This window comes from Saccoglossus kowalevskii, chromosome 5 (assembly GCF_978046115.1).
Source record: "Saccoglossus kowalevskii chromosome 5, keSacKowa6.1, whole genome shotgun sequence".
NCBI lineage: Eukaryota > Metazoa > Hemichordata > Enteropneusta > Harrimaniidae > Saccoglossus > Saccoglossus kowalevskii.
The window spans coordinates 21,975,204-21,997,586 of NC_140645.1; the positions used below are offsets into that span (position 1 = coordinate 21,975,204).

At 34.2% G+C, this 22,383-nt stretch overlaps 1 protein-coding gene across 4 annotated transcripts in view; it reads right to left on the minus strand.

The window, feature by feature from the left end:
• The window catches only part of LOC100371732 (SID1 transmembrane family member 1-like), a 63,807-nt gene extending 41,926 nt beyond the window's left edge, over positions 1 to 21,881 (minus strand). For 2 of the 4 annotated variants that reach the window (XM_085499233.1, XM_085499229.1), the window contains exons 1-7: positions 21,465 to 21,881; positions 8,583 to 8,704; positions 7,430 to 7,579; positions 6,398 to 6,443; positions 5,618 to 5,716; positions 4,700 to 4,783; positions 2,360 to 2,504 (exon numbers count right to left, since the gene is read on the minus strand). In XM_085499233.1, coding sequence (XP_085355359.1) covers positions 2,360 to 2,504; positions 4,700 to 4,783; positions 5,618 to 5,716; positions 6,398 to 6,443; positions 7,430 to 7,579; positions 8,583 to 8,704; positions 21,465 to 21,704 — 886 coding nt within the window. In that variant the 5' untranslated portion in view covers positions 21,705 to 21,881. The remainder of the gene's footprint in view (positions 1 to 2,359; positions 2,505 to 4,699; positions 4,784 to 5,617; positions 5,717 to 6,397; positions 6,444 to 7,429; positions 7,580 to 8,582; positions 8,705 to 21,464) is intronic. The other 2 variants (XM_085499230.1, XM_085499231.1) reach the window with 2 other exon arrangements.
• Positions 21,882 to 22,383: the final 502 nt, after the last annotated feature.

Consider the following 22,383-nt stretch of genomic DNA (forward strand, 5'->3'; position numbering starts at 1 on the left):
ACTATGAATATTCATGACCATTCCATGACATGCTCCACCACTTTATGAATATTCATGACCATTCCATGACATGCTACACCACTGTATGAATATTCATGACCATTCCATGACATGCTCTACAACTATGAATATTCATGACCATTCCATGACACGTTACACCACGTCATGAATATTCATGACCATTCCATGACATCTTACACCACGTCATGAATGTTCATGACCATTCCATGACATGCTCTACAACTATGAATATTCATGACCATTCCATGACATGCTCTACAACTATGAATATTCATGACCATTCCATGACACGTTACACCACATCATGAATATTCATGACCATTTCATGGCATGTTACACCACATTATGAATATTCATGACCATTCCATGACATGCTACACCACTCTATGAATATTCATGACCATTCCATGACATGCTCTACAACTATGAATATTCATGACCATTCCATGACATGTTACACCACATTATGAATATTCATGACCATTCCATGACATGCTCTACAACTATGAATATTCATGACCATTCCATGACACGTTACACCACGTCATAAATATTCATGACCATTCCATGACATGTTACACCACGTCATGAATATTCATGACCATTCCATGACATCTTACACCACGTCATGAATGTTCATGACCATTCCATGACATGTTACACCACATCATGAATATTCATGACCATTTCATGGCATGTTACACCACATTATGAATATTCATGACCATTCCATGACATGCTACACCACTCTATGAATATTCATGACCATTCCATGACATGCTCTACAACTATGAATATGCATGACCATTCCATGACATGTTACACCACTCTATGAATATTCATGACCATTCCATGACATGCACTACAACTATGAATATTCATGACCATTCCATGACATGCTCCACCACATTATGAATATTCATGACCATTCCATGACATGCTCTACAACTATGAATATTCATGACCATTCCATGACACGTTACACCACGTCATGAATATTCATGACCATTCCATGACATGTTACACCACGTCATGAATGTTCATGACCATTCCATGACATGTTACACACATTATGAATATTCATGACCATCCCATGGCATGTTACACCACATTATGAATATTCATGACCATTCCATGACATGTTACACCACATTATGAATATTCATGACCATCCCATGACATGCTACACCACATTATGAATATTCATGACCATTCCATGACATGTTACACCACATTATGAATATTCATGACCATTCCATGACATGCACTACAACTATGAATATTCATGACCATTCCATGACATGCTCCACCACTTTATGAATATTCATGACCATTCCATGACATGCTACACCACTGTATGAATATTCATGACCATTCCATGACATGCTCTACAACTATGAATATTCATGACCATTCCATGACATGCTCTACAACTATGAATATTCATGACCATTCCATGACACGTTACACCACGTCATGAATATTCATGACCATTCCATGACATGTTACACCACGTCATGAATATTCATGACCATTCCATGACATGTTACACCACATTATGAATATTCATGACCATTCCATGACATGTTACACCACATTATGAATATTCATGACCATTCCATGACATGTTACACCACATTATGAATATTCATGACCATTCCATGACATGCTCTACAACTATGAATATTCATGACCATTCCATGACACGTTACACCACGTCATGAATATTCATGACCATTCCATGACATGTTACACCACGTCATGAATATTCATGACCATTCCATGACATGTTACACCACATTATGAATATTCATGACCATTCCATGACATGTTACACCACATTATGAATATTCATGACCATTCCATGACATGTTACACCACATTATGAATATTCATGACCATTCCATGACATGTTACACACATTATGAATATTCATGACCATTCCATGACACGTTACACCACGTCATGAATATTCATGACCATTCCATGACATGTTACACCACATTATGAATATTCATGACCATTCCATGACATGCTCTACAACTATGAATATTCATGACCATTCCATGACACGTTACACCACGTCATGAATATTCATGACCATTCCATGACATGTTACACCACACTATGAATATTCATGACCATCCAATGACATGTTACACCACATTATGAATATTCATGACCATCCAATGACATGTTACACCACATTATGAATATTCATAATCATTTCCTGACATGTTACATTATGAATATTCATTACCATTCAATGTGTTACATCAAACTATGAATATTCATGAAATGAAAACCATGAAGTACATGTAATAGTCTAAAGACCTACCATTACCAAGGTAACTGTCTACACTACTATAGTCAATATTCTTACTATTCATGGCAGGCTGTAGATTTATAATTCCAGCACATTGTGCATCGTCAGGGTGAATTACAACAACAATAAACATGTCACGACCATCAAAATCATCACGCTACAAAAAAATAGTAGAAACAGTTCGTTAATTAATACTTAATTAATTTGTCACAGGACTTCTTACTAATCTAAAACTAATAAAATAATCTGATATTTTCATACATGTACTGACATTGAATCACTAGATACAAATGTATAAAATGTTATTACCGGTAAACATTTTTCAACATATTTGCAAGTACGTGTTATTGTGTAAATAAAGTAATTTTTTGTTCATGTATCAAAACTGCCATCATTATCAATCATTGCTTCAGCCCAGTCATAATGCAAATCAATCACATGTCTCTACAGTCACTGTTGTATATGAACCTCAAAAATTCTCAGATATGTCACAGAACGTTCTATGCTGCTAAGACGCGCACCACTGTACCATGTATTTCTATGGGCTCTGCGCGACATGCTGTGAAACACCGGTTGAAGAGCCAGTGAAAACAGCTGAAGTCAAGAAAACAGCACAAACTCAACTTTGAATTAATCCTTAGCAACCAAATTTATATACATGTATGTTGGACATATTGGGGTAATCTTGTTACACTAATCAGAGGAGTCTCAACAACTATCCCAATCTACAGTTTTCTGGGAGTTTTCAACCTTTGTTGTACATGTACACAAAGTTTAGCAAATACATGTATGGCAGCGACAGTATGGTATATTTGAAGTCAACATGTACATGTATGTGGATGTTTTTTATCAGTGTCCAATCTGTTTTTGGAAAAAAATGAAAATGCATTTCATCTATGAAAACCCAAATATCAATTTGTTAAAACTTGTACTGTACAAGTACCGGTAATTTGTAAGAAATTATTATTAAAATATATCATTTTTAACCCCATGGCATAAAGCAACATTTTGACATACTGATATATATCCTTAAAATTACACTAAAACTGACAAAACATGATATTTCACTCCATTTTGCCAATGAATTTTCATGGAGTATATGACCTATATTTTAGTTTTTCTTCATCTTGTAAATGTTTTTCATTTTATTTTTGAGCAGTGTTCTACCTCAAGTCCTGTTAAATCACAACATTGAGTAGTAGGTAATAAGTAGTTTTACATGTATTATTATGCATAAAACAAACTTGACCCCCTAGGTGAGTATAGCCTTACCTATAACCCCTTTTATTCAGCTGAGTACTGTCTTACATGTATTGTAACAGATATGACAAACCTGACCCCCTAGGGAAGTACCAGTTTTACTTGTGACCCCCTAGGTGAGTATAGCCTTACCTATAACCCCTTTTATTCAGCTGAGTACTGTCTTACATGTATTGTAACAGATATGACAAACCTGACCCCCTAGGGAAGTACCAGTTTTACTTGTGACCCCCTAGGTGAGTATAGCCTTACCTATAACCCCTTTTATTCAGCTGAGTACTGTCTTACATGTATTGTAACAGATATGACAAACCTGACCCCCTAGGGAAGTACCAGTTTTACTTGTGACCCCCTAGGTGAGTATAGCCTTACCTATAACCCCTTTTATTCAGCTGAGTACTGTCTTACATGTATTGTAACAGATATGACAAACCTGACCCCCTAGGGAAGTACCAGTTTTACTTGTGACCCCCTAGGTGAGTATAGCCTTACCTATAACCCCTTTTATTCAGCTGAGTACTGTCTTACATGTATTGTAACAGATATGACAAACCTGACCCCCTAGGGAAGTACCAGTTTTACTTGTGACCCCCTAGGTGAGTATAGCCTTACCTATAACCCCTTTTATTCAGCTGAGTACTGTCTTACATGTATTGTAACAGATATGACAAACCTGACCCCCTAGGGAAGTACCAGTTTTACTTGTGACCCCCTAGGTGAGTATAGCCTTACCTATAACCCCTTTTATTCAGCTGAGTACTGTCTTACATGTATTGTAACAGATATGACAAACCTGACCCCCTAGGGAAGTACCAGTTTTACTTGTGACCCCCTAGGTGAGTATAGCCTTACCTATAACCCCTTTTATTCAGCTGAGTACTGTCTTACATGTATTGTAACAGATATGACAAACCTGACCCCCTAAGGAAGTACCAGTTTTACTTGTGACCCCCTAGGTGAGTATAGCCTTACCTATAACCCCTTTTATTCAGCTGAGTACTGTCTTACATGTATTGTAACAGATATGACAAACCTGACCCCCTAAGGAAGTACCAGTTTTACTTGTGATCCACTAGGTGAGTATAGTCTCACCTGTACTGTTATGGATGCCTGCTGTGTCAAAGTTTGATATATACCAGTGAATTCAACATTGCGGTTTTGGTCAAACACAGGACACTGAAAAAAAAATATCATTTGTTTGAAAACCAATAATTTACAAAGATAAATTTAATATAAATAGAAAACTATTCTGAGTATTTCTTGATATGCTGAAACACATTATTATACTAAATAAAGAAAGCCAATTAAAATTTGTTTTTTTTTCAAAATTAACGGATATTATATTTCCATGTACATCATATTTGACATATCGTCAAATGGATCCTATCCTATTCACAATTGGTCGTCAATCTCAGTATGTGAAAAAATTTTTTTTCACATAAATTGTATTCCATTCTCTATTGCATTTTGTCCACTTTCTAAATACATAGGAACAGTGGATGTGCTGGCGTTAGATAATTGAACACTATTGGGGGTGTCATATGACTCACTCTCTCAATGAGATGTTGGCAGCCATTCACAATAAGGTCTATTTAAAACCGAACCAATCATGTACAATTTAAAAATGCATGGAAAATAATGTTGTTATAAAATAAACATTCAATGGTAGCAATTATATAGTAGTACAGGTACAAAGTGCAATAACCAAATACTGTAAAATATAATTATTCTCAATCAGAATATTTTTTCAATGAAGGGATGATTTAGTGAAAATAAAATCCAGCGAATATACATTTTTTCAAATATTTTACATTCAGCACATCAAAAATCAGTGAAAATAAATTCCATATAAAACAATTAAAAGTCTTTTCATCAAAAATTAATTCAAGCTACAATTATATATTTCACGATATACATTTTTTCAATATTACATCATAAGCAGTACTTCTAGATTCAGACCTTCCCTTTTTATAAACATCATTTAATTGATACACTAAGAGGCATACATACTGATATATCCTGCACGGAGAGCGTAGCACATATATGGTCTTTTGATTTAGCAATCACATGGACTGCTTCAACTCCTTCAGGAAATAAAAAATAATAATACTGAAAGAGAAAAACAAGAATACTTAATATATCGTACTTGACCGCGTCAGCGCCCAGGGGTCTCGACTCAGACAATCACGATTTTTTAGGGGTGGACGCTCACCCGAGCACCCCCCTCGAAAAAGAGTGCAAATGGATATTTTGATTCATCATGTGACAGATTCAGGGGGATATTATGTCTTTGAGGGAAAATCAAATTACGAAATTAATTGTGTCGTCATTGACTTTTACAATAAAGAAACAGAAATGATCACAAAGATCTATCAATGTTAATCTATAAGCTGAAGGTGATTTTTTTGTTCGCTTGCAATTTGGCTGGCTTGTACTAACAAAAAGGGTAAAGCAGCTATCCAACCAAAGCCATGAAATTCATGCATCACTCACAGATGGAGTTCCAGCTTTTCAACAATATGGCGTCAAAGTTATTTAAGTTGCAAGTGATGCTTTATAATTCAATCCATGTTTAGAAATGTTCCAATCTACATACATCACTTATATTTAGCAATGTTTGTCCTTGCAACATGCCTATAGTTACGTTTATATTATGAGTTAAAAAAGGACTGAAGTTCTTGACTGAGCGAGCATCATCTACAAATATGTTAATCTCCACATTATAAATATCAACATTACGTTGAATTGGAAAATCTAGATGAGTGTCTAGTATATTAAAAGAACACTAACCTCTGGTTTGGATGGAGAAACACTCAATGATTTGAGCTCATTCATTCTGAAATTGAACAGAAGCCAGTCATATAATATGACATATTATAATAATATGAGGTTATTACAAGGATACCTCAAAGTATGCACAAAGACAGTACAGCGGTAGTATCGACCGACGTGCAGCGGAGATCGATGCGGCAGCATACCGTCTCAGCGCATACATTGAGGTCTCCTCCTAATAACCTTATTATTATTCATCTTTTCTTTCAAATGATACATCATGGGAATGCCGAAATCCAAAAGGTTTATAACAGAATCAGTGAACTTCTTTGTGTGGAGTCCGGTCAAACCCTGGTGGCAGCCATGTTTGTTTTATTAAAACAAAATGGCCACCAGTCAGCCATTTTGAATCCGATCTGAAAAACCAAATGAAATGCATCTGGAACCCATAATGTCCAATGTATGTACCAAGTTTGAATGAAATCCATCCCTAAATGACCAAGATCCAGTTTTGGAATGTCAAAAATGTTTGAGTTTTGATGATTTTTTCGCACAAAAATGGCCAACATTCGGCCATTTTGAATCGGATCACCAAATATGAGATAACGTACAATGAATATTAAAAATATGAACATAGTCAAAGCATGGAAAAGATATGGCGCCAGTCAGCCATTTCGAATCTGATTTGAAAAACAAAATGATGTGCATCAAGGTCACATATTGTCCAATGTATGTACCAAGTTTGAACAGAATCCATCTGTAAACAGCTGAAAAAATGCTTGATTTTGATGATTTTTCAGTAAAAATGGCCACCAATCGGCCCTCTTGAATCAGATCATGAAACAAATTGATGTGCATAATGTCTATGATGTATGTGTGAAGTTTGAATGTAATCATTCCAGGCAGGTCTAGAATGCAGGTTCGAACGCACACAGAGGTCAATCCATAATTCCCCGTTTTCGAACTGCGTCCAAATGGGAACTAATAAAGTTGCAAAAATATATTAAAGTCATCATCATCAAAAAAGTGAAAATCAGAAGTGATACTTACGACATTTGAAAATCATGGACAATTGTTGCATAGAGTGTGTAATCAGTAAAATTAACAGATGCACAGGACACATCAATATAAAAATCATTAATAAGTTCATCACCCATATCAAATGGACAAAGTGTACGGGCAACACTACTGTATTTGTACCTAGAAAATAAACAAAAACATTTTTGAAATGTATCAACAAGTACATTATAGCACTCATAGAAGGCTTCACATTTATTAACATGCTAGTCCAGGTCACATGTTTCAGTAGTGTCCTCTTTCTAAAGTCAACTACAAATGTACAAAGTGAATCTTTCAACCATTAGATTAAATAAAATTCTGCAAATCTGTAAAAATCAAATTATTCACTGCATTTCATTTTGAAAATTCAAGGTTATTTTTTAAGTTCATGGTTTGTGAAAAAAAATAGCTACACTGTATACTGTGGAATACTTTATTTTTGCTTGGAATTTATTTTCGCTATTTTCGCTGAAGGGATGATTCCGTGAAAATAAAATCCAGCGAATATACTTTTTTTCCTATATTTCACATTAAACTCATCAAAAATCAGTGAAAATAAATTCCATACAAAATGCCCAAAAAACTTTTTCAGCGAAAATTAATTCCAGCGAAAATAAAGTATTCCACAGTATTCACATTATGGGATCTCAACACTTGTCAAATAATTTTAACCCTTCATGTTTGCAGAGGGAATATAGCAGTTACTTTCACGATAATCAGGACCAATGGGATACATTATCGCAAATAATCTACTGAAATGACATGATAAAATCTACTGGTATTGATAATGCTATAATATAATATAATAGCAGATAATGTGATGGCTACTTATGATTTCCAATGTAGCCAAACTTAGAGTCTGTAATAAAATACTTTATTTTCTCTGAAGAAATATATCAGTGGGAAAAAAAATCTATTTTTTCTATATTTTACAATAACTCATTCAGGATCAGTGAAAATAAACCTCATACAATATAGACAAAATGTCTTTTTAACAAAATTAATTCCACAGGATCAGTGAAAATAAACTTCATACAATATAGCCAAAATAAATTCCACTTACTAGATAAAAGTATTTGACAGTACAATATATATTTGTATATTTTTAGCATTATCGGTAATATGCTATAACGTGCATACTCACTGACTAAGTATATACATTGGCACAGGCCATGACATGACGCCTCTCTGTTGTCTAACCACAAACAAGACTGGATATTCAACTACTGCATTTGTACTATTTACATGTACACGTATGGCATAACTCTGAAATGGAAAAAAAAAGTTTCAATCATTTTATTTTATCAAAGATGGAAAAGAAACCACTAAAAAGTATTAAGCCTTCTGAGTGCCAGATATTTTTCCCACCCAAAATTTCAGTTCAAATATTTTCACATTTTGTCAAATTTAAAGTCAATTTCATCACCATTTTGGGGCCATACAGACAGTTTCAGATATTGCTTTTATTTTTTTATCAAAAGGTTTGTCAATTTTTATCAACACTTTTTGTGGAGATGAGAAGACTACAAAATCAGCTGATGCCAAAATTTGACAATGGAATTCAAGTAAGTATAGGTTATAGAATGACAAGCAAGGTACAGTTTTAAGGTAATGATCGATGCATGGGATGATGTAGGACATGTAGGATGTACATGTAGGACATAAAAATCCTTTGTTGTGCACTTGTAATTCTATATTTCTATCTAACTATCTATTTATCTATTCTCCAGATGCCTAGTGGCACATAGGGCCTCCACCAAACATCTCCATTCTGTCCTATCAGCTGCTGCAACTCTAGCTTCAGCCCATGACTTCCATCCAGCCATGGTTCTTTACCCCTCAACAATGCGTCGCCAAGTTATTTTGGGTCTACCCAGTTTCCTTTTCCCTTCTGGGCCCATATCAATAGCACTCAGTTTCTCCATTCCAATCCTTATTAATAGTTCTTCATTCCTTACATGATCTTGCCATTTTACCATCAATATTCTCCTTAAACACTTGGTTTGAAAAGTATTGGGTTTTCTTTTGTCACTTTTTGCAATCCTCCAAGTTTCAGATCCATATAACAGCACTGACAACACCAATGATTTGTACAATATGAGTTTAGTTGCTCTATTGATTTTGTTACTGTTTTATTGAGCTGCATGAATGCATTACTCCCCTTTGAAATACTGTTTTCCATGTTTCCCATTATCCTGATTTTGTTAAGGTTACACCCAGGTACACAAATTTGTAGACATCTTCAACAACTCAACCATCGATGTAAATTCTATAACAGGCTACTAATATGGCTGCAGTCACAGATGTATTTATTCAAGTTGACTTCGTTGATCATGTATTAATTTCACTATATTCAGTATTGAAAGCAGAACTAACATATAATCAATGCAATTTTTGCTTCAAAAGAACCAGGTCATTCCTGCACCTCAACACCCATTCCATTTGTATTCCTCAAGTGTTTATTGAATGGGCATATTGCAACCTGATTGGTGGAAATGCCCCAACCATGTTAAAGATTTCTTTTAACTTTTCACCACCAGTTTCATGTACCAGGGGGTATAAAGTCTGCCCTTTCCCTCAGAAGATTGGCACAAAAATTGACAAATTTTGAGTAAAAACTGAATATTGACTTGAATTTTGTCTGTTGGCTCCAAAATTAGGATTTATTCCCAGAAAAGAAGAATATAAGAAAAAAGTACAGAAGAACCGGTCACTGGTAGCATAGTGGTTGTGGCATTAGACTCATGATTGGTAGTTCAAATTCTACCTTAGGCTGAACATTAAAGGGTTGACCCCTACCTTGGGTGAGTGTGCCACAGACTCAATGGGCAGGCCAATTCCACTGGCCGAGATTCATTCACCAACGAATGCGACTTTGGGGGAACCTTGGTTAAGGTCCGCAGGTGCTTGTGTTCGATCGAGCCTGGTTGATGCCAGGATAGCGCATTAAAAAAAATGCCATTTGACAGAGAGATGGCCACACAGCACTTGCAATTTGCACAACAGTGACACTCAATGTCAAGAACTGTCGCCTGGCACAAAAAATATTTAAAAAAAAAGTACAGAAAAATGTGGACAAGAAAGGTTTACAACTAAAAGCTATGACTGTTACCACAAAATTATTTAAGTGTAACATTTTATATGTATTTTTTGTAATTATTTCTTATTGTTAATTTTTAACCAACTGAATACTTTTTTCTTTTGGAATCAGTTCTTGATCCAAATTAATGATAAGATACAAGACAGGGTTCTTCAAATAGCATTAAGGAATAACCCCCCCCCTCCATAATTATAGTTAAACAATATATAATTTAAAACCTCAAATACAATTGCTGTTCATAAGACTGATAATACATGTAGCTACAGAGTGGAAAGGTAAAACATTGAATCTATTGGTTGTGGAACGTTGTTATTTATAATTTATTTAGTCATTTCATTTATCTAAGATAATTTTATTACAAAAGTGCATTGACCTGCTAATGCTATTAATTTTAATTAGGTTTTTGGAAAAAGTAAATTAACTATAAATTATATGGCCAAATTAAATAAACAGTGTGTTTGTAATAACACTGAAGACAAAAATAGGGTAGACAGATCTAAAACAGATCTAATTTTAAAAATATTTGTTTTATGGTAATTAATCTTTCAATAGGCACATTCAAGAATAAACGCTTAATCTTACTGAGAGCAAAAGAACCATGTGACTTGGTCTTAAACCCTAAATATATGTTACAAAACACACACACACAAAAGATGCAAACCTGATCATTACAAGTGAATATTATAAACAAGATAATTCTTTGATGAGGCCGTAACTTTACATAGCATTTTACATTCTATTAAGCATACTTAACATCCTTGTACATGTACACCGAGTCAATTATTTCAGTAATTTCTAATTATGTTCAGCAACTGCTAACGGTAAGTATGAGCTTTTCTCTAATTAGATCTAATTTGCATATGGAATACAGGACAGGTGTAGGATGCTGTCGGAAAGTATATACAATGTAGGTTGTCTAGAATTGGATATACAATGTAGGATCGAGGTTGTCTAGAATTGATTATTTTTTTTTTTTTTTTTTTTGAAATTTTTTTTGTGCCAGGCGACAGTTCTGGACATTGAATGTCACCGTTGTCTCTCCTGACTTTTTTTTTTTTTTTTTTTTTTTTGTATGTGCAAATTGCAAGTGCTAGTGCTGACACATAGAATTGATTATTTGCAACAGCACATTTGCCCCGGCCATTTCGTTGGATTATTTCCTGTGACTACTGTAAAACACTACTGTCTTTTTAGTTAGCTAATCCAAAATATTGCTAATTTTAAGCAAGCAGTCTGTCGGCTTCTCTGTGTACATTGTAGTCAGACAGTTGAAAATTGCATTTTTTAATCAAAAATGCCAAATATATTTACTAAAATTAGAGAATTAAAGGTATCATCAAAAAATGAACAAACATGACTAAGGTCCACTTAAATTGTCTGCATCTAAAATATCAAAGCAATTGGTCAAGAAGTTTTCAAGTCACCTGTTACATGTATGTTTGAGAGTGCTTTCCCCAAATGAACATGTTTACATGTGTACAAAAAAAAAATGTTTCTGTACAAAAACAAGTGTTGGAAAACAAATAGTATTAATTTCTGAATTCATTAGACTTTAGGTTGTGCATGTAAAATTCTAAATGGCTAATATTCACCCACCCCTTAATTAGAAAATATTTCATCGGGGACACATTTGCTGCCAGACTTATTAAATGAGCATGTATTATAGAAATTTATAAACATGTATTAGTTTAAGAAATCTGATCTTGGTCATATTCATGCTGCCCATCTATCACATTCACATCACTCAACTGTCACATTCATGGTGTCCATTATCACATTCACATCACCCATCTGTCATATTCATGTTGCCCATTATCACATTCACATCACTCAACTGTCACATTCATGGTGTCCATTATCACATTCACATCACCCATCTGTCACATTCATGGTGACCATTATCACATTCACATCACTCAACTGTCACATAATGTTGTCCATTATTACATTCACATCACTCAACTGTCACATTAATGTTGCCCATAATCACATAACATTCACATCACCCATCTTTCACATTCATGTTGCCCATTATCACATAACATTCACATCACACATCTGTCACATTCATGTTGTTCATTATTACATTCACATCACTCAACTGTCACATTCATGTTGCCCATTATCACATTCACATCACTCAACTGAAACATTCATGCTGCCCATCTCTCACATTCACATCACTCAACTGTCACATTCATGCTGTCCATTATCACATTCACATCACCCATCTGTCACATTCATGGTGACCATTATCACATTCACATCACTCAACTGTCACATAATGTTGTCCATTATTACATTCACATCACTCAACTGTCACATTAATGTTGCCCATTATCACATAACATTCACATCACCCGTCTTTCACATTCATGTTGCCCATTATCACATAACATTCACATCACACATATGTTACATTCATGTTGTTCATTATTACATTCACATCACTCAACTGTCACATTCATGTTGCCTATTATCACATAACATTCACATCATTCAACTGTCACATTCATGTTGTCCATTATTACATTCACATTACTCAACTGTCACATTCATGTTGCCCATTATCACATAACATTCACATCACGCATCTGTCACATTCATGTTGTCCATTATTACATTCACATCACTCAACTGTCACATTCATGTTGCCCATTATCACATTCACATCACTCAACTGTCACATTCATGTTGCCCATTATCACATAACATTCACATCATGCATCTGTCACGTTCATGTTGTCCATTATCACATTCATATCACTTAGCTGTCACATTCATGTTGCCCATTATCACATTCATATCACTCAGCTGTCACATTCATGTTGCCTATTATCACATAACATTATATTCACATCACTCATCTTTCACATTCATGTTGTCCATTATCACATTCACATCACCCATCTGTCATATTCATGTTGTCCATTATCACATTCACATCACCCATCTGTCATATTCATGCTGCCCATTTATCACATTCACATCACTCAGCTGTCACATTCATGTTGCCCATTATCACATTCACATCACTCAATTGTATAATTCATGTTGCACATTATCGCATTCACATCACTCAACTGTCACATTCATGGTGTCCATTATCACATAACATTCACATCACCCATCTTTCACATTCATGGTGTCCATTACCACATTCATATCACTCAACTGTCACATTCATGTTGCCCATTATCACATAACATTCACATCACTCAGCTGTCATATTCATGTTGCCATTATCACATAACATTCACATCACTCAGCTGCCACATTCATGTTGCCCATTATCACATAACATTCACATCACCCATCTTTCACATTCATGTTGTCCATTATCACATTCATATCACTCAACTGTCACATTCATGTTGCCCATTATCACATAACATTCACTTCACCCATCTGTCAAATTCATGTTGCCCATTATCACATTCACATTACTCAGCTGTCACATTCATGTTGCCCATTATCACATAACATTCACATCACTCAGCTGCCACATTCATGTTGCCCATTATCACATAACATTCACATCACCCATCTTTCACATTCATGTTGTCCATTATCACATTCATATCACTCAACTGTCACATTCATGTTGCCCATTATCACATAACATTCACTTCACCTATCTGTCACATTCATGTTGCCCATTATCACATAACATTCACATCACTCAGCTGCCACATTCATGTTGCCCATTATCACATAACATTCACATCACCCATCTTTCACATTCATGTTGTCCATTATCACATTCATATCACTCAACTGTTACATTCATGTTGCCCATTATCACATTCACATCACTCAGCTGTCACATTCATTTTTCCCATTATCACATAACATTCACATCACTCAGCTGTCACATTCATGTTGCCCATTACCACATTCATATCACTCAGCTGTCACATTCATGTTGCCTATTATCACATAACATTCACATCACTCAACTGTTACATTCATGTTGCCCATTATCACATAACATTCACATCACTCAGCTGTCACATTCATGTTTCCCATTATCACATTCACATCACGCATCTGTCACATTCATGTTGCCCATTATCACATTCACATCACTCAACTGTCACATTCATGTTGCACATTATCACATTCACATCATTCAACTGTCACATTCATGTTGCACATTTATCACCTTCTTGTCACTCAACTGTCACATTCCTGTTGCACATTATCACATTCACATCACCCAATTGCCACATTAAAGTTGCACATTTGTCACATTCTCATAACCAAACTCTCCCATTCATGTTGCACATTATCACATTCACATCATTCAACTGTCACATCCATATTGCACATTATCATATTGACATCACCCAACTGTCACATTCATGTTTCACATTTATCACATTTACATCACCAAACTGTCCCATCCATGTTGCACATTATCATATTCACATCATTCAACTGTCATATTCATGTTGCACATTTATCACCTTCTTGTCATCCAACTGTCACATTCCTGTTGCACATTATCACATTCACATCACCCAATTGCCACATTAATGTTGCACATTTGACACATTCTCATAACCAAACTCTCCCATTCATGTTGCACATTATCACATTCACATCATTCAACTGTCACATTCATATTGCACATTATCATATTGACATCACCCAACTGTCACATTCATGTTTCACATTTATCACCTTCATGTCACCCAACTGTCACATTCATGTTGCACATTAGGCCAGGCTTTTTTTATTCCTTGTTTCTCAAGTTTTTATAAGGCAATTTTTTTAAGGAGGGCGAAAAAAAATAAAATTAATTCTTTTTTTTCCATTAGATTTGTGTGATTCTCAAAGAATTGTAAGTGAGATCATTGATTGTGAGAAGAAATGAAATAACATTTTATTCCATGTATAACCTTGTTTCTCATCTGCATGAGACTTCGGTACTTTGATCATGATACTCCCACGAAAATGCAACTTGGATTTGTTATGCGGCGGGCAGTAAAGAAATAAAGATAAAAATAATATTTCTTTAGCATTTTTTTGCACTTGCAAGTCGGCGGGCACGAGAAATTACGCTGAAATAAAATGTTATTTTTATTTCATTTTCAGCTCACGTTCATTCGGCAGGTTCGCGAAACAAGGGATAATAAAAGTCTGGCCTTATCACATTTACATCACGCAACTTTCCCATTTATGTTGCACACTTATCACCTTCTTGTCACCCAACTGTCACATTCCTGCTACACATTATCACATTCATGTCCCAACTGTCCATTCATGTTGCACATTATCACATTCACATCATTCAACTGTAACATTCATGTTGCACACTTATCACCTTCTTGTCACCCAACTGTCACATTCCTGCTACACATTATCACATTCATGTCCCAACTGTCCATTCATGTTGCACATTATCACATTCACATCATTCAACTGTCACATTCATGTTGCACATTACCACTTATAACCTAGCATCAGAAAATGGAAATGAATATACAATAATGTATCACCTAAATTAACATCTCTCTTGACTCCCTCATTAGTTAGAAATGCAAGAACACCCAGAACATGCGAAATTAATTAAGCGACTTCATGTAAAAGAATTAATTACCAAAACAGATCCCAAGAGAGCAGAGCCCTTGGCACTAGATGAATATACATGTACTATATATCTCAATTAATATATGGATGAAAACTTACTGATACAAATATCCACTGCTGTGAAAAATTGAGAAAATGCCTTTCTCTATAATGTGAGTTAGTTTAAATGTTACTCATGTATATAATTATAGTTAGGGAAATTAGAATGTCACAAATACACAAAAAGTGAGGATATTCTCCCTTATTGTAGTTAACAAGTTATATATCACCTACTCACATCAATAAATTGTATACAATATAAGGAAAGTATAACTTTTTACCAAACAATACAAAAATTATCACCACAATTCGAGAATTAAAGATATCATCACAAAATAAACAAATCTGAGAGAGGTCCACATGTAGTACCTATATATGCAATATATAAGCAATCGAACTTGTGGTTTTTACAAAAAATTGAAAACATCACTTTTTAATATCATTTTGAATTGTGTCAATAATAGAGCAAAACCGATATTTATAAAATATATACAAGATCACATGAACTGAATGCATATTAACCCCCATCTTCATTACATTAACAACATCCCCAGGGCAACATAAAAGACTTGTACTCAAAATTAAAGATTGTCAAAACCCTAATTATAATCAACATCTCAATCATAAAAAATAATTATTATATCTGCATGTATTTCCCATGATGCAATCTACATGCATGATTACTGTAAGTTTCTCATTAATTATTTTATATTTATCAGCAAAAAACACCTGACAACTGTGTTCACCAAACTATATCAAATTTACTTTTAAGTTCCACATCGCCAGTATTTTGATGAGATGTTCTAAATTATACTTTTCGCTTTTACTAAAAAATAAAAAAAAAATGTTTTAGTCATTCCTATATTGTATATTTTTGGGCAGATTGCTATGGTATCCCAATGATAGGACTATCACGCACCCTCAAACAACACTAATGGCATTACAAGTCCTGATACATGTATGACCTATGACCTGGTGGGGGTCTCGTAATTTCTTATAAAGAACACACATACATTATGTAACACATAAAGAATTCATTGACAAAAAATCACATTGAACAAAACAGACAAAAAGGTTCAAGCTGCATTTAATCACATTTTCAATGATTTTATTTCTGAGTTAAGTATAAAATTAAAATACTATTTCATGAACTAACCATGAAAAAAAAAATTGGGTAAAGCTCTCACAGAGAATCACCCACCTTAGAATTCAAATGGTACATCCCTTAAAATGACCTTCACATAACATTATCCATATTTCAAACTAACATAATTAATATACATATAGTATATTACATGAAGCATTTCATTGCTGAAATAGTTTTTCTTCCCAAGATGAAAAAAAATGCACTTTTAATTTTAAAAGATTATTGAATAAAAAATTCTGATAATTGGCTCACAGTTGTTTGCTGCTACAGTGGATAGCAACAAAAAATTGTTTTAATTTCAAATTATTTTTTTGAAGTGATGAAGTCATTATCTGTTGTAGCATCAAACATCTTTAAACAGATGGTAATAAACATGTGTAAATATTTACTTTTCTTGGCCCCATGTGAAACACAACACAGTGAGCTGAATACTAGTAGTCCTCGAGTAATTTATCTACCTTAGATTGTTTTTTCAAAATCTGGCTTAACCTTTTCACCACCACACTTTTTCTGCACTTTTTTCTTACATTCTCAAATATATTTGGAAATGAGTCCTAATTCTGGAGCCAACAGACATAATATGAGTAAATTTTCAGTTTTTACTCAAAAATTGGGCTATTTTTGCTCTAATCTTTTGAAGGAACATGCAGATTATAAACTGGACTATTTTGTGAATTTGTGATGAAAACAGGGAACTGGTGGTGAAAAGGTGAAAGACAACTTAGCTTGTTTTCAAAACCAGCAGACAGCCAAATTGTGAAGAGTAATATGCATAATTTTTACTCTTATAAGTTATTACTACAAAACATTTATGACAAAACAGAAATTACGAAAAGAAAAGCTAGGTGATTGGGCATTGGGCATTAAGTTACACCTAGACTGTACTTTATACCCATTTAATGTGATATTATGTTGCGTCAATTGGGACAGGCAAGTTTATTTCCAAGTAATTCAAATCAACAGGTAGCTTTAATTTTTAATTTCAACCTCTATAAATACTTAAATAATTTTCCAATACTTATGATGATGTAGCTTCAGATAAAATGGGTTTTCATTAAATGTCCATAGTTTTTTGGAAATTAAACTGTTAAGCAAATGAACATTTTATTTCTATGCAAGTTAGTTATTTTTAATCTTGGTTATTCCTCCATATTATTTACACATAATTTGGTGGTTAAGATTTATAAATTCACATTTTTCTTAACACGTAAGAGAAAGGTATATTTACATGCCCCAAAGTAATGTACCCTTTGTACTAAAGATTGTCTCTGTAAATATAATTGTAAGGTACTCTCTTAGGTGAAATAACACTTTGTATTTTCATGTATTTTAAGAAAAAAATAACCATGTTAAGATTTTTTAGAAACTTTTTATTTAAATTCTATTTATTAGCTATAAGAATATAATTATAAATCATTCGTTTTCAACTTTGATTTGAATATATATACCGGTATATTATATAAATAATAATTTTCAAGATTTTTTATATTATTTCCCTGATATTTTTTCTTGGCTCAGCGAGGGAACATTGTTTTGAAGAATATACATATATATATATATATATATATATGTTCTCATGCACTGAATACACTCTCTGCATTTAGATGTTGTCAGACTCGGGCAGTTTTCAGCCCTGCGTTTGGTGTCATAAAATTGTTTGAAAAGTCGCCGCCATTTCAGCAATTTTCAAGCGTACCGTACTTTATTGGGTAAACCGAGAATGAAAGCGGTATGACGTCATAGGCTTGGTTATTTAGTACTCACATAAAGAGAGTCATAAGTCATTGCGCAACTTTCAAGAGAATAATGTCCATCACAAATGCACAAATGACTGCGACCAAAATTATTTTCATAATTATGTTGTGTGTGAAAATCATTTTACACAAAATGACTACCAAGGAAATCAGATGATTCTGAAACAACTTAGGTACTTATATGTCAAAGCGACTGAAACTTGATGCTGTCCCCGTGAAGTACCTTGCCGAGAAAACAATACTGAAACAACAGTAAACTAGTTTTCTTGATAGGTGAGATTTCATGACACCGGAAAGCGCCATTATTGTCAGTTTTGCTTGTTTATTTTGTTGTGCACATTGGGTTGATAACAAATATGTCTACTGTTAGAGACTGGTTTATGTGTACCCCACTGGCCACCTGCTATACATCAGCTGCATGACTAGATTTCAAAATTACAGTCATTATTCGTCAAACAATTATTTATTGTTTACCATGTTAAGTAAAAATCATTATTTCAGTTTGCAATCACAAACACTGAGCATGAAAAGGATACTTTCCGTGATTTTATGGTTGATTGTCATGCACGTAAACATTTTGATACTCAACTCAGCAGAGAAACCAATGACAGGAAACACTCCTTCTTGTTTTCTTTACGTGTATAATTTGTGGGATTTCAAAATTACAGCCATTATTCGTCAAATGATTATTCACTATGTTATGTATGTGGAGTCACTATTAAACACTGAGCATGTGAGAAAAAAAAAATCACGTTTTGTTTTTATTGTGCTGCTCGTAAATATTTGTCAACTGACTCAGCAGAGAAATTCAGGCTCAAAGTAGTAAGGCAAGTTCCAAGTGATCCATAGTAAAAATTGTGAGAAACGACAACGCTCTTTGAAAACATGCACCAAACACAGATGTATTCAATGAACTGATGATGGTCGATCTTCAAATAAACCGAGCCTAAAACATCACAGAAATGCCTGGATGTAGTATGTTATATGTTAGTATGTTAATTCGTAGCTATTGTTCGTTGTTTTTAACATTCATGAACAGTTTCCATGAGACAAATTAACATCTAATGTATCTATTAACTTAGAAGAAATTTGTATAAATGGCTTGTTTTTTGCTGATTTGTGGTGCTTATTGCACCAAATGAGAACCAACTCAAATCCATGTTAAATGTCACAAACCATTTCTGCAAACTATGGAAGATGACAATTAATGAGGAAAAGTCAAACGTGTTGATCATTAACAAGAAAGTTAACAAACTTGTCAGATCATACACAATGTACAAAAATGTCTGAAAAGTTTAACAAGTTATTCCCCATTATGAAATCAATTCTTGGTAACCATAGCAATGTAAATAGAGTAGATTATGGTATATCCCTGTGGAACCACATTTTTAGACCTGCCTTAGAGTATGCCTGTGAGTTACTAGTATTTAGTTCAACAGATATGGAAAAATTAGAAAGACTGCAACGTACAGTGGGAAAGTTTATTCTAGGAGCATGTTGATACACAGCAAATGAAGCCGTTCTAGGCAGTATAATTCAGTCCTGTGTGACGAAATTGATACTTTTACAAAAAATTTCTTAGTTAATGCCATGGACAGTAGAAAGAAGTATACAGATAATATTTAATATTTTTCCAATGTACTTCTTATATTTTAGTTTTCATATTTTTTCTTTATATTTTTTTCTTTCTACTTTTAGATGTTTATGTTGTTGTTATATTTTTTTATCTAGGTTCATGTAACTTAGTTTCTTTTTGTCTATCAAAAGTTTTTTCATTAGTCTTTGAGTGAAATGTATTTTTTATTTGGTGCAGCTCCTAATTTACATAGTGAGCCCCTGTTACAAAAGGGAAGCAATAAATAAATAAATAAATAAATAAATAAATAAATAAATAAATAAATAAATAAATAAATAAATAAATAAATAAATAAATAAATAAATAAATAAATAAAAATGCTATTGAAAATGGTTATTATAATCAATACACACCACAATTGTTGCCACCTTGACCTATACTTTAAGTATACATGTGTAGTTGAAATAAAAAAAACTGTGAAGTAGCTTATGTTGCGAAAAATTGCAACACTGATTGTAAGCAAACGTTAGATCTCAACCGTGATAAGACCATCCACCTCCCTCAAGTCACCTGACATATCACGTGAGGCATTGTGTATTCAACACACGTACATCAAAGTGTTGTAACAGAATAGAAGTACTAGTATATTGAGTTGTGAGTAACGATATGGTTACATGGATCCTAAACACACGTCCGAGCAAAGCTTGCGTGTTGCGACCACTTCAGATCGGTAGAGCATATCTTTCATATAATTTTACTACGCCAAACTCGTCGACACAACACAATAATAAATACGTTAATTAATCACTACTTACCTCATTCTTCGTGTTGTCAACCCTGAATTTATACACATCTTGGTTTCCGCTATTAACGAGTCCGTCATACTGGGTACTAAAATTTGCCTTAATTTCTCCGTTGTCGGCTGCTAAGATCTTCAAACGATCGTTGGAAAGTTGCAGAATTTTCGCAGATGGTCCGTGGATATTTAAAGCGATGAGACACAAAAACAACCAAAATACAACGGTCCATCGATTGTCGTTCGTCATCAAAGACATAATGAACTTACGTGACCATCAAAGTAGCGTTGTGATCATTTTGATTTCCATCAAAAAAAGATTTTGTTTATGGTCGTTCGCGTTTTTTCCTTTCCTGAAGCTCGACCTGGGGACTTCCGCAATAACACCAGTGCCCTCTAACTTACTCGATAAAATCACAAGCTACAATTACGTGTTCTCGCACGGTGTTTATGGTCTCCGTATAAACATACATACATACACAGTCTGACAGAAATAATCCCTGGTTTCAATTTCGTTATTCACGTTACAAGCATATGAACGAATTCTAAGAACTAAGAAAGTTGGAAATTACGCCGTGTACGTGCAATTACCAATACTGAACTATAGATGGCGCTATATCAATTGAGCGATAAGCACAAAAGAAGTACAAAAGAGGAAACATTGTGCACTTTGAGCACGGTCACAGTGTAATTCTAGTAACTGTGCTTTGGATAGAAACATGAAACTTGGTGCACTTGTTCTAGTCGGAAGGAAAATCATTTTCTGATATAATGTAAACCAATCCTCGGGGGCGGAGCTACGTCACAGACGTTCCACGTTGCTAAGACGCGCACCACTGTACCACGTATTTCTATGGGCTTTGTGCGCGCTGCTGTGGAACGCCGGTCGAGCCGGTGAAAATTCGAGAAAACAACACAAACTCAACTTTGAAGTAATC